The 14,749-nt window shown below is 38.2% G+C and overlaps 1 protein-coding gene across 1 annotated transcript in view; it reads right to left on the reverse strand.

The window, feature by feature from the left end:
- Window positions 1-2,948: 2,948 nt before the first annotated feature.
- suds3 (SDS3 homolog, SIN3A corepressor complex component) overlaps window positions 2,949-14,749 on the reverse strand; it is a 59,072-nt gene continuing 47,271 nt past the window's right edge. The window contains exons 11-12 of the mRNA XM_072587295.1: window positions 10,094-10,178; window positions 2,949-3,577 (exon numbers count right to left, since the gene is read on the reverse strand). Of these exons, the coding sequence (XP_072443396.1) occupies window positions 3,479-3,577; window positions 10,094-10,178 (184 nt within the window). The 3' untranslated portion in view covers window positions 2,949-3,478. The remainder of the gene's footprint in view (window positions 3,578-10,093; window positions 10,179-14,749) is intronic.

Genomic DNA, 14,749 nt, shown 5'->3' on the forward strand with positions numbered 1-14,749 from the left:
TTTTAAATTGAGCAAAGTACAAATGAAAGGGATTAAAGTTAAAAATTTTGAATACATCTCTCCCATCTTGTAATTTTGACATTCTTTCATGGCATAGGAGCGTTGCTGGCATGACCAGCATTTGTTCCCCATTGCCAATTTCCCTTATGTTGGTGTTAAACCACCACCTTGAAGTGCTACAGTTCATCTGGCATTTACATGCGTCACAGGCTACCTGAAATTACAGTTTCCTTTAATTTCAGCATTCCTAGATAGAGAAAAACTGCAGTATCCCTAGATACTAACTACTAGTATTGGAGACATCCACACACCACCTAGCAGCTCAAGTTTGTCACCAAATATAGACTAGCACCCAACAAGTCAATAATTGGGACACTTACCATCATATATATGAGATTTTTCTGTACTTCCCAAGCTGCAGACCTGAACAAAATGCGCTAACAGATCATAGTCAAGAATTGTTAAATGTATGTACAGTAGTACACGAGGGTTTATATTAGATTAGATTAGATTAGATTACTTACAGTGTGGAAACAGGCCCTTCGGCCCAACAAGTCCACACCGCCCCGCCGAAGCGCAACCCACCCATACCCATACATCTACCCCTTACCTAACACTATGGGCAATTTAGCATGGCCAATCCGCCTGACCCGCACATCTTTGGACTGTGGGAGGAAACCGGAGCACCCGGAGGAAACCCACGCAGACACGGGGAGAACGTGCAAACTCCACACAGTCAGTCGCCTGAGGCGGGAATTGAACCCGGGTCTCTGGCGCTGTGAGGCAGCAGTGCTAACCACTGCGCCATCGTGCCGCCCACAATAAGATATCTTGATATCTTATTTCAAGTGTAGATATCAAGAAATAAGATATCCCCTTTCCACTTATCTACAAGTAACAGAAGATATGGTTCACAATCATGACAAAAGAGAGCTAGGTATTTTTCTAGCATTTTAACCTCAGGTAAAGTTCAAACTTTGCTCCAGCATAATCCAGACCAACATTTCTGAACTGTGCAGAGGAAATGTTGCAATGTCTGAGGTGTATTTTTCGGACAGACAAAATTGAGCCTTACCCATCTTGTTGAGGCAGTACTATGCAAAGACATTCTTTCCAATGAAAAGTCACAATGCCTCTGACATCACAAGATGTCTGAAATGTTTTGCTTTAGGAAGCCTCAGCACACTGGCTTACAAGTTATCCCTAAATAATCACCAAACAGATTAAATTGATCATTTATCTTATTTATATCCATGGAACTTTGCTACGCATAAATTCACTGTGGCATTTACCTACATTATTATTACGCATCAAAAACAATCACAAAACAGAAGATCCCAGAAATCATCTGGGATTGTTCTAGTCAGGCAACATCTGTGGAGAGAAAGTTAATGTTTCAGGTCAACATATTTGGCTGTGAAACACTTTGAAATGCAGTGAGAATATGAAATTTGTTACATAATGCAAGCTTTTGCTTCCTTCTTAGTGTGGTCATTTCATTACACCATCTACGATGGAGAATACTGCATCATATAAAGAATCCAGCTGGAGTTCAACAATGTATATATGAATTAGATGCACAGAGGTAAAAATAAACAGCAACTGTTCATAGAAATTGGCAATACTGTTGAACAAATGCAAAGCAATTATCTTTAAACTTTTGCTACACAGATAATTTGCAATATTTTTAGTTTTAAACTCAGCTATAGGAGGGCCTTGTAAGAATTAACTATATTTTAGTAGGATTATTTGGGATTCATAAGCAATATACCAATCCCTTAACTCATCAATTAACTGTCAATGCGAGGACTTTGCTGGAAAATTATCAGCAAAGCTAGAGGATTTTATTTATTAGTCCATTATAAAAATGAAGTCAATATTTCTTTATCATAATAGTCAAAGATAACTTACAAAGAATAACACGAGCAGTGCAAAAAACTTTTATTTAAATTATAAAGGTGAATAAAACGCAGGTGCAATCTTGATTGTATTATTCATTATGTGTCATGATATATTCAATTATCATGTGTAGGAATTGTGTCTGTGCTCAAGTGTCAGCATGGATGTGTACAGTAACACTATTCTCCAACATTGTTTAAAAACAAAAGTCAAAATGGACATTTAGAAAGATGATATCACTGACAAAAAAAAACAAATTTAATTCGCTCACTAGTAAATTGTGGCTTTTTAGGATACTGACACAACAAACTAAAACAAGTTTTGCTGGACATGAAATCAATTGAATTTCCACACCTTGTTGCATGAAGAATTCAAATAATTTCCAACTTGACACGATTGTGCCATTAATAAACAACATTTAGCAGCAATACCACCTAAGAAAGACAGCGAGTTCATCAATGAACCAAAATAAAAACTAAGTTTACTATGATTTTCTTCCCAAAATAAGATCCTTGCACCAAATGTCAAATCCATTTTGAAAAAGAAATTTGAGGGAGCAAGACAGCGCACAAAGGAGACAGCGAGAGCGTGCTAGAGTGCGCACACGCAACAGAACCTCTCCTAGATCCTTTGTGACACAGTTCTTTAAACGTCAAGCGGTGGTAATGCATCAATTACTAGATGTCACATGATAAATTACATTAGCAGTATATTCTTCATTTAATCAAATCATTTAAATGTCACTTCAGTAAGAACAAGTCTTTCAAATATTTGAATGTTTCCTGAGAGCCAAACCAAAGGGAGAAGGCTTAAAAGCTTTCTGAATCATCCATGAGCATTTTTAGATGACAACTTCAAAGTAGAGCTGTACACTGGCAAATGAAGTTAGTAACATGATTTGGAGTAGATTTGTTTGACTTGATTCTGCTCCAAGCTTAGAGGTTGTAAAACACTTTAAAGGAATAACAGTAGAGCTTCCAGTACCAGCCATAACCCAGGCTGCCACCATTTTCAGGTTTTTTAATGCTTACAGGGAATACCACAAAACATAAACTCAAGTTGATTTATTCAAAGAAACAAGGTTATTTCATACACATTTAAAAACAAAAAAAAACACATTTTGGCCTGTGTTTAATAGTGACAATGGTAAAGCGTTCTATTACAAAATAAACAACATGTACAAAATAATTCTTTTTCCCCAAAAAAAAAGGCAACTGAATTGTTCACGTTCAGGAGGTACCAGACTGTCCAGCAATGAAGCAAAACTGGTTTCATTTTGTCGTCTGGAATAAGTGAAACGATCCACAAAATGGCAGTTTTCAACCATAAAGAATGCTCAACTTCATCTTGGAGGAAGGTGAAAGGAAAGAAAAATCCTTGAAAAGGCGAATTTTATTCTTAAAAATATACACAATCATCAGAACTGGCATTAGAAAGAATGTCTTCAAATTATGTGTTCTTCAGTCTGTCATTAAGTTTGGTTGTATTAATACAGATTTCCATACAAAAAAACCAGGAAGGAGTCACTCTCTGAGCAGAGAGAAAATTGGAAGATCTCAGTCACAAACATGGTTTGGTGCTAAGCAGCAGATCGCCTACGTATAATGAATACTCCTCTATGTAACTGTCCCAGATATATACGCATCTTGGTGCTGTCACTTGTCTTTCTCACCCATATCTGTGAAAAATTGAAAAGCAAAAATACAATTAGATGAAAAACCAAAAATCAGATGAGGAAACAAAGAATTTAAATCTTTTACTAATATAGTTTTATCAGCTGTTATCACAAAGTACGAAACAGAACACTACTTTTAAACTTATTCATGGCATCACTGACAATTCAACATTTATTGTCAATCCCAATTTATTGTTCTTGAGAAGGTGGTCATGAGATACCTTCTTAAATTCACTCCATGGGAAGTAGGTCAAAACCACTATTAGGAAGCATGTTCTAGGATTCTGACCAGTGATAACAAAGCAAAGCGAAAGCTCCAAACAAAGGTGACGTGCAACTTGTATGGGAACTTGCAGGCTGTGGTGCTCCCACACGTCACTCTTTTAAGGGGTAGAATTTGTGGGTTTGAAAAGTGGCGATGAAAGGGTGAGGTGACATGCATCTTATAGATCATGTGCAACGCTGCTTGTGTGTGTTGATGGTAGAGGCAGTGAACATTTCATATGGTGGATGGATAGCAATCAAGTGGGCTGCTTCGTGTGCGATTGTGTGCCAGCCTACACATGGCAGATACAATAAAATGTAGAAAAATGTGAAGTTATACATTGATATGGAAAAACAGAAATGCGGTGCATTGTTTAAATGGTGATATACTGGGAAATGTGAATGCACAAAGGGATGATGTCCTTGGACACCAGCCAATGAAAGTAAACAGGTAGGAACAGCAAGTAATTAGAAAGGCAAATGGTAAGTTGTCATGCAGTAAAAGTAACATAAGTTCAGAACAAGGGATGTCTTATTGTAGTTATAAAGATCTTGGAGTATTTTCATAGAATCTCAGAATTCCTACAGTATGGAATCAGGCCATTTAGCCCAACAGGTCCACATCAACCTTCTGAAGAGTAACCCTCCCAGACCCATTCTCCTACCTGGTTACTTTACATTTACCCATGACTAATGAACCTAACTTACAAATCACTGAATACTATGGGCAATTGAGCATGGCCAATTCACCTAACCTGCACATCTTTGGATTGTGGGAGGAAACTGGAGCACCCAGAGGAAAATCACACAGACACAGGGAGAATGTGCAAACTCCACACAGACAGTCGCCAGAGGCTGGAATCAAACCCGGGTCCCTGGCACTGTGAGGCAGCAATGCTAACCACTGAGTCACCATGCTGCCCATTTTTTGTTTTACAGAATCACTGATTTATTGATTACTTCATCACTGGTTGACCAGAGCTTGTGTGTTTCCTGTATAGGAACTTGCAGATTTGTCTCCCTACCAAAGAGAGGATACACTTGCCATAGATGGAGAACACAGATGGTTCACTCAGCTGATACTGCGATGCATAGATTCATACAGTGCAGAAAAGGCTCTTTAGCCCAATCAAGTCTGCCCCAACATAACTATCACGAAGTGTGCTAATCTAACTTTTTTACACTTGCCCCATATCCTTGGACGCTATGATATTTGAAGTACACATTCAAATATTTTTTAAAGGTTGTAAAGTATCCAGCCTCCACTACCTTCCCAGGCAGTGCATTTCAGATTCCCACCACCTGCTGAGTGAAAACGTTTTTCCCCCAAATCTCCTCTGAATGTACTGCCCCTTACCCTAAAACTATGACCTCTCATGACTGACCCCTCAAACCAAGGGGAACAGCTACTATCTGTTCACCCTGTTCATACCCCTCATAATCTTATACACCTCAACCATGTCCCTACTCAGTCTTCTCTGCTCTAAGGAAAACAATCCAAGCCAATCTCGTCTGTCCTTGTGGCTCAATTTCTCCATTCCAGGAAACATCCTAGTGAACCTCCTGTGTCCCTTTTAGTGAGATCATATCCTTCCTGCAGTAAGGTGACCTGAACTGCACACAGCACTCCAGTTGTGGCCTGACCAATGTTCTGTATAACTCCAATATTATCTCCTTGCTCTCATGCTTTCATCCGTTGTGGCATACAGTAAGTGTCCCGTATGTCTTAACTACCCTATTCATGCGCTGTTACGACTTCAGAGATCTGTAAATACTTACCTCGAGATCACGCTGTTCCTCTAAACTGCTGCGTCCTGCCATTCGTTAAATACTCCCTTATCTTGTTTCTTGTTGTGAAGTTCATGACCTCACACTTGCCAAGGTTAAATATCATCTGCCATCTGGTGTGCTCACCTGACCAACCCATCTTCTTTTTCTGTAACATCTTTGCTATTAACCACTTTACCATTCTTGATGTTGTCTGCAAATTTGCTTAACATTCCCTCCACATGTTCATCTAAGTTATTTACGTATATAACAAACAATATGGGTCACAAGTACTGATCCTTGTAGTACACCGCTGGACACCAGCCTCCAATCACCTTCTGTCACTACCCTTTGTATACTAGTATTAAGCCAGTTTCTGAATCATCACACCAAGTTTCCCTCAATTCCATGTGCTTTAACTTTCTCAGTCAGTCTCCCGTGTAGAAGTTTGTTAAAAGCTTTGCTGTAATCCATATAAACTACATCAACTTCCCTCATTCACACTCTTGATCACGAGGAAAAATTGGTTCAACTGGGCCTGTATTCATTAGAGGTCAGAAGAATGAGGTGGGAGTATCAGATTGAAACATACAATATTAACAGGGCTAGACAGCCAGGCAGGGTGAACAGTTCCCCTAGATGGGGAGTCTGGGACGAGGGTCACAGTTTCAGGATACAGATTGAACCAACCATTTAGGACTGAAATACAGTAACATTACTTCACTCAGAGGATGGTCAATCTGTGGAACTCTGTATCATGGGCAACAGTGGAGGCCTCAAATAATATATTTAAGAAAGAGATCAATATATTTTTAGATATTAAAGGCATCAAGAGGAGGGGAAAGAAAGCAGGATTATAGCATTGAGACAGAGGATCAACCATGATCGGTAGTGAATAGCAGAGCAGGCTCAAAGGAACAAATGGCCTACCTCTGCACCTAGCTTTCATGTTGCTATGCTTGTTAACTCTTCTCTTGACTCTTCCGCTCTTGCTACATCAAACTGCTTACTCAACAACAAGTACTGGATGTGCAGATATTCTAGCCAGTTAAATATTGAGAACTACTGTCAGTTTTCAGTGCCCTCTCCATGCTTTACACTCGACCTGCCAACTCCCTAGCAGTCTTAAATTCATCCAATATGTAGACAACCTTTGTTCTAAATTTAATTTCAAATTAAAAATCCAAACACATCTTCTTGCCATTACTGAGATAGCCTATGTATTCCCACCTCCATAACATCACAAGACTTTGAACATGGCACTCACTCCTTGTCTATTACTGAAGTCTTCATTAACCTCCTGATTCAATTATTCAAATGCGCTCCTGATTGGCCTTAATGTTATCGTGCAGTATGTAGCAATGAGTTGAATAAATGGTTTATCTTGTTTTTTTTAAAACAATAACTGAGAGGAAATGTTGCCAAGGGATGGTAAATCTTCACTGCTCCTCTGTAACTAAGTTACTAAGCGGTACGAGGGATGAGCAACAAACACTGGCCAGGCAGAAAAGTCCACATTCTGGATTAGTGGTGCTGGAAGAGCACAGCAGTTCAGGCAGCATCCAAGTAGCTTCGAAATCGACGTTTCGGGCAAAAGCCCTTCATCAGGAATAAAGGAAAAGTCCACATACCTGGAATGGACTGAATACAAAAAAAGTCTACTCTCATACATTTGATGTCATCCAGAATTCTACCTCCTTTGTCTTAGCTTGCAGCAAGTTCCATTCCGCTATCATCTCTATGATCACACTGGCTCCCGGGCAAACAACAGTGATTGCAAATTCTCGTTCATGTGTCAAATGCTTCCATGGCCTTGCCACTCCGAAGCACTTTAGCATTAGCCTTTAAAGATATTAATGTTTCTCTAATCTGCCCTCTTGTGCACTCCCAATTTTAAATCCTCCATCACTAGTAGCCATGCTTTCAGTTCCTCAACCTCAAGCTCTGAAATTCTCTGAATTCCTTGCTTTATCCTTTAAGACATTCCATAAGGTCTATCTCCATGATGGTAGTGAATAGCAGAGCAGGCTCAAAGGAACAAATGGCCTACTTCTGCACCTAGCTTTCATGTTGCTATGCTTGTTAACTCTTCTCCATGACTAAGTTTTCAGCCATTTCAGTCACTGCATATCACACTTTGTTTTTGTAATGCTCCTGAGAAGATACTTGAAACATTTCATCATGTTAGAGGTGCCAAATATGTTGTTATTCAATCCACGAAATGCCACAATGGCTTTTGAATTCATGACTCTGAATTAGTAGTACAGAACTCTAGATTACTAATCCAGTAATATATCAATCTACTACTGTAGCCATATAACTAATAGCTTAATACCTCAACCAAAACTGCCTTGGTCCTGCACTAAAAGCGGTCTTCCTAGGTATTTCAAGTCTTTGGGAATGAGATTTGAACCCACAAATGTCTGACTTAGAGACAAGATTGATTCACCCATGAGCTATTAACAGGATTTATATAACAAATATTAAGCAGGAATTTTCATATTGGTGCTCACTGGTCCACAGTTTTATCCCATTCACTTTATTGGGTTAGTGAGCAGAGAAACATTAAAGTCTGATTATTACAACTAAAATCTCCCCACAAACATACGACAGCAATCAAGTTCAGAAATATATTATACCAGCACCTGAATATGATGCTTTCTTAGAAGTAATCAACAATAGTAATTTCAGCTGATTACATCAGTTTTGTTCCAGCAAACAAGAACTTCACTGTTAAAACCTGCTCTGCATATCACTGCATTAAGATATATTTCTGAATAACTAAATAGCAATGAAACTGAACAGCAAATACAAGCAAATATGAACTAGAATGCAGGGGAAACTCTATTACCAATTATCCGAAAATTGGATTATCCAAAGGAGATCTCAACGTCCCGATAGAAACATTACATCAATGAAGTGTTTCAAATAGTGATCAAACAGGCACCGTCTCCACATGACTGACTGCCCACCCTCTCTCTCTCCCCACACTTTCCCTGGAGTTCTACACAGGGGTGTACCATAAACCCCCTTTCCCAGATAGTCTCTCCAACATTGCCCTGTACAGGGCAGAGTTGGAACCTGTCAAAAAGTTGCAGTAAAAAGTTGTGTGCGCGCACGTAATTTGGAGACTTATCCCACAAAGGCAGTAGCAGCAGCAGTCTTGTTGTTGATGTACAGTCCAGCTGCCCCGGAGAGGGGGCGGGTGTGTATGGGGTTGGGGGGGGGCGGAGCCTCTCACGCTGTGTGCTGCTGCAGGCTTCTGAACGAGGAGCAGACTTTAAAACTCCGAGCCCCAGAAGAAAGGCATTTAATCAACTAACCGAATAATCGATTATCCAAACGAAAGTGTGCCCACCCATCACGTTCGGATAATCAAGGTCCCCCTGTATACTGCGGAAGACTTAACAGTAAAACAAATTTATGTCTCTTCAAATTGCAATTATAAGCTAATTCCAAACCTGCTATTGTGAATAATGGAAAAAAAGAAGTGTGAAATGACAAAAGGTTGAAACATTTTAGATGGAAATACTCAATTAAAAATGTCAAGAGATAAGTAAGAACAATTGACAAAAATGAGGACTTGAAAAATGTGACACCAGATTACTATATTGAATTTCTCATATAAAATGTCCAATATTATTGAATCTTGACATTTAAATCGATACAAATATTTATTTCCCTTAATGGATTAAAGATGCATAATGAGATTAAAGATAAATTGTTTTCCATTTTAAATCAGTTCAATCTTTTGCTTATTCTTCCCATCAGCATTTGTTGCCCATCACAAATTGCCCTTGTGGTAGTAATGGCAAGATACTTTCTTCAACTATTGGAATCCAGTCGGTGTGGATTCTTCTTCCAGACCTGTCAAGGAGGGACTTCCTGGATTTTGACCAAAAACAATGATAGAATGGTGACATAGTTCAAGTCAGGATGAGGTGTGGCTTGGAGGGGAACTTGGAGCTCTCATCCTTTTCCTTTGACATATTGGAGGAGACAGACTTTGAAGGAGTTGTCAAAAGGAGTATTGTTGAGTTGTTGCAGTCAATCTACACATGGCTGCTACTGTTCACTGGAAGTGAGTGTTTAAGAATTAAAATTAAGTTTTATTGCCATGTGTACCCAAGCACAGGAGTACAAGAGCACAGTGAAAAATGTTCTAAGTTGCCATTCCTGGCACCATCTTAAAGTACAAAGGTAGCTAGGTACAAAATCTTAGGAATAAAAGATAGAAAAATAAATAAGTTAAAAAGTTCAAAATTACAATAATTCTTAATATAAAGTAGAAAAATAAAGAAATAAATTTAAAAGTCAAACATTACAGTCCTTAAGCCATGGGCCTGCAGTTGTTCCATGTTGGCTTTCCCCATAACAGCTGTTTAAATGAAGTTACCAGATCAGGCTTTAAAGAGAAGGTACCCAAATTAAAATATCTGTCAGAAAGCTAAAGCATCAAGGCACACTATTCAGAAGAAATAATAATACCTCATTTGTTCCAACTGAGCTAATTACACAGCTGATCTTCGTATTATCCTTGGATTCCAGATAGATAGCCTGACTTTTGTGATACCTATAGAAGGAATGAAAACATTTGTAAGCACATTTCAAAATTATCGCTTTTAAGTGTAATACAGGGCGACCCTCCCGTATCCGCGGAATAATTTTCCACGATTTCAGTTACCCGCAGTTTACCGCAGCCTGAACATATGAAAGGGAACATTCCAGAACCAGGGACCAGGAGGCTGCTGGCAAGGTAAATTTTTCCATTTAAATGGATGGGTTTGCTCCTAAACGGGGTTTCGGACTTCCGCAGTAGGTCTTGGAACATATCCTCTGCAGGAACGGTGGAGATGAACTACTGTATTCTTTTCCATATCCAATTCCTGTGCCTGAACCCATTACAAGCACATCAGTGCGATACCAAGCAAGTACTACAATGTCATGGACTCTGTCCCTTTGAATGAGATGAAATCAAAGATATGGTCTGTTCTGCGAGTATTGAACAGTTGCAGAGTTTGTGCTTATATTTTCTCTCACGGGACATAAGATTTGCTGGCTGGCCAGCATTTATTGTCCATCCCTCATAGCCCTTCGCAACTTATTCAAAGACGACCAACGCAGATATACAGTCTCCTGCCAACAGTTCCCCTCAGCTACCGTAAAAGAAAATCTAGAAAAACTAATTACTCAACTCATTGTTGTTTACGTACCTACATGACAACAGTTACTACACTATAAAACAATCAACTTCTCTGAAGACCTGATGAGAGGATATCAAATCACAAGTCACCTTTCCTTCGTCTTAAGTTTGGTTACAGAAACACCATCCATATTAGTATGCTACATTTTCCAGTTTAATGAAATAAATAACCAAAATTAAATCCTTAAAATAATTTGCACCATTTATTTACATATTCAAAAGTAAACCCAAATATGGTACTACCTCCCCCAGCCTCCATCATTGATGTAGGTTTTAAATAACCAATGCTGCATTTCTGAAAATATTAATAATCTTAGACTCCTGAATTTTAAGTCTCTTTCGATTTCATCCTTTGCTATTTCAGCCTAAATATGTTACATAAGAAAGAAGATTAGTTTTCACATTCTACGTTCAAGAAAAAAAAGATTGAGGCATCCTGACAAAATGTCACAAGGTGAGAATAAATCAGTCGAAAACATTATAGAAGAGTGAAATCAATATCCAGCCGTTTTACAAGGAAGTAATTCGGGATGGAGTGGAAGAACCAAATTTTGTCAATTAGAAACAGTGCATCTCGTTTTGAGTCAATTGAATTAATGAGAATTGCTGACTATTCAGATCCTTCAAATTTGTCAAACTCCATCACAGGTGTCAAAAGCAGGTAGATGAATAAACTCTGATTTAAGCCAGTGCCAGCTTTGGGTTACATATAAATTGGAGGGACTTCCCTTTCTCCACAAAGGAGGTTTGGATCTGAATCTGCCTTCTATCCCCACTCTGATTTATTTGTTGTGAATCTGCAACAAATACTTCTAACCTGAGGCTTAAATGTCATTTAATCCCACGTAGTGATACAAGAACACCAAGGGCTCACAATTGTCTTACAGTTCACTTACAAGTTTTACCAGTGGCAATTCAAAGTGCAATATAAAGTTCAATGTAAAGTGATTAACTTTAGCCTTGAACTTTATTAAATACTCAAAACTTTGGGTATTCTTTTCACTTTGCGCAATATCTTGTTGCTAACAATATCACAGTAACAAAATGGGCTATAATACAAGTCTGACTCAGCTAACATTAAAAAAAATCCATTAGTTTCTTGCTCTTAATATTTGGAATCTCCATCTCCTGACCAACATCTGAAATCAGAGGACCTGTTGAACTTCAGTTATTTAAAAAAAGACCACTGTTGAAGTCAAACTTAAATCAAAACTATACAGTATTGACATTTTTAAGGAAATAGTTTGAACTATTTAACTATAAGATTCCCATTTGAAACTCTAGAATGATTTAGCATGGTTTATTACACTGTTCTTCTGTGATCTGAGGAGGGTTCTAAAGGGAATTAATACAAATAAAAGAGATGATGTTACACTTCATTTGTCCTATACCTTGGCAAGCCCCCATTTCTGACAGGGTTCGAGTTATTGCGTTCAGTTTTGCATGCTTCACCTCAGGATGGAGATTCTTAACGTTGGACCAGTTACCAGAAGTGTGCCAGAAATTAAAGGGTTAAATTGTTGCACACCTTTATGGTTCAGGGACAACATATTGGAGTTGTTTAACATGATATACAGAGCTGATAGAGGTGATATTTGTTACAATGTGGCAATCAGAACCAATCTTAAAATTAGAACTTGATAATTCTAGACTGAAATAAAAAAGTAGTTTTCACAGACAGTCATAGAAATATAGAATTCGCTCACCCAAATAGCTGTGGATAACACATCAACAGAAATGTTAAAGACTGAGAACAGTGAGTGTTTATTTGGTCATGGCATCAAGAGATGCAAATCAAATGCAGACAAATGAAATGGAGATACAGGTCAGTCATAATCCAGTCAACGAATGAACAGGCTTGAAAGTTCAATGGTCAGCTCCTGTTCCTATTTTACTCCGAGCCACGAGCTGATGAGACTTCAATAATTAACATTTGTACTGCTTGGTTTTACAAGAAAATTATAATCTCCTTAGGCCAGCCATTTTAAATTTTTCACTTGCTCATTAATGATAAAAAAAATTCAGTAATAAAGCTACTCAGCAAAGCAATTTCATACTGCAGTATTAATCTTATTGCATCATTTCATTTGAATTCGACTTTAGTTAAACAGTCCAATATTCAATTTTTTTTAAAAACGCATTTCTACATTAATTGGCCATGGTGAGCACCAAATAGAAGACGACTGAGCACTGGATTCAATTTTAGATATTTTGAATCAACTTGTTCAGACAGGTTATGGCGCACTCCTGCAGCATGTAGGACTTGAACTTTGACCTCCAGGCCCAGAAATAGAGACATCACCACTAAAACACAAGTCCATCACCTCCCATCCAATTTTATCCTGAGTAAGAATAAAAGAAGATGAGAGAACGAATAAAAAATGTCACAATGATGCACAGCATCAGGAGATGACCAGTCCGTGACATCACAGAAGTTAGACTTAGGTATCCAGCCACATTACCAGGAATCTATTCAAGTGTTTCAACGAGGCGTGAACTGGAATTCAGAATGCCATAGAGAGAAACTGGAGAGGAGAACAAAATTAGTGATGGAAGAAAGTGAAAGATGTAGAGGTGATGGCTGCTGAGATAGCATTGTTATAAGCAAGGGCAGGAAACAGGTTATCTCACAGTGGACTAACCTGTAAGTTGTTTTTGACATGGAGGCCCATATTGAAGTAAATCAGTATCTTACATTTTATTGAAGGGCTGTTCATGTAAATTACCATTGATGAAATAAGAAAAATTATAGGAACAAATCTGAAACTTAAAAGGCTTAAATTTAATGCATGGATGGAGAAAGTAAAAAGTAGTTTGCTGCCCCCAACTGGATAAAGTGGAGTTACCAAATGGAGATTAACAAAAAAAGGAATAAAAAGTGTGTAAAATGTGATCTAGAATAGAAGTTTTCCAATCAAGGACAGCTCAGTAATACATAGTATACTTTTACTTTGTATACTCATGAACTAAGTCAGTGCTAATAGCATTACTTTAGTGCATTTAAAGGTTTAGGTCTAATTATGTAAACATTACTGTTATACATTAAAAGAATGTGTATGACAGCCCAGTCTTTATAAGTTAATCACAATACACATTAATTGAGGAATTTGCCTAACAAAAGAGTTATCGTTCAATTCTTGAGCATGGCTGCTCTTCCCTGTAACTGCAGCACAACTCAATGTTCTGCATTCTGAAACATTGCTAACAATTATCTACAATGTGAACATATTAATTTCTGATAATATCCAAGTCTAAATTAGCGTTTGAATGTTACACAAAACAACCTTATTTTATGGAAGTGCACCAGTCAATTAGGTAATGGGAGAAATATTTAAGGTTAGCAATTTAAAGATAAAGATGATCATCCATTATGAGAATCTGGAGAAAGTGAGGACTGCAGATATTGGAGATCAGGGTCAAAGAATTGTGGCGCTGAAAAAGCACAGTACATCAGGCAGCATTTGAGAAGCAGGAGAATGAAGAAGAGCTTATGCCTGAAACATCTATTCTGCTGCTCCTTGGATGCTGTCTCACCTGCTGTGCTTTTCCAACACCACAATTTTCAACTCATTATGAGAATCAGTTCAGCCTTCAACTAAAACCTCCATCACGATATCCCCGATGTTATTCAGTCAAAGCCCAAAAGGACAATGTAATAGAGCATAGATATGTCAGGTTTACTCTAGCTGTATAGAGAATTGGTGAGAGCTCATCTGGAGTACTGGTTAGGAGTTTGGTCTCCTTATTTGAAAAGGGATATAATTACATTAGAAGTGATAGTATAGTCATAATGTCGTTGGACTAGCAATCCAGAGGCCCACACTAATGCTGTGTTCAAATCCCACTATAGCAGTTGGTGGAATTTAAAGTCAATTAAAAAAATATGGATTTTTAAGCTGGTATCAGTAAATGGTACCATGACAGTGACTGCCACAAAGAGC

The sequence above is a fragment of the Chiloscyllium punctatum genome, chromosome 17, assembly GCF_047496795.1.
Source record: "Chiloscyllium punctatum isolate Juve2018m chromosome 17, sChiPun1.3, whole genome shotgun sequence".
Classification (NCBI taxonomy): Eukaryota; Metazoa; Chordata; class Chondrichthyes; order Orectolobiformes; family Hemiscylliidae; genus Chiloscyllium; species Chiloscyllium punctatum.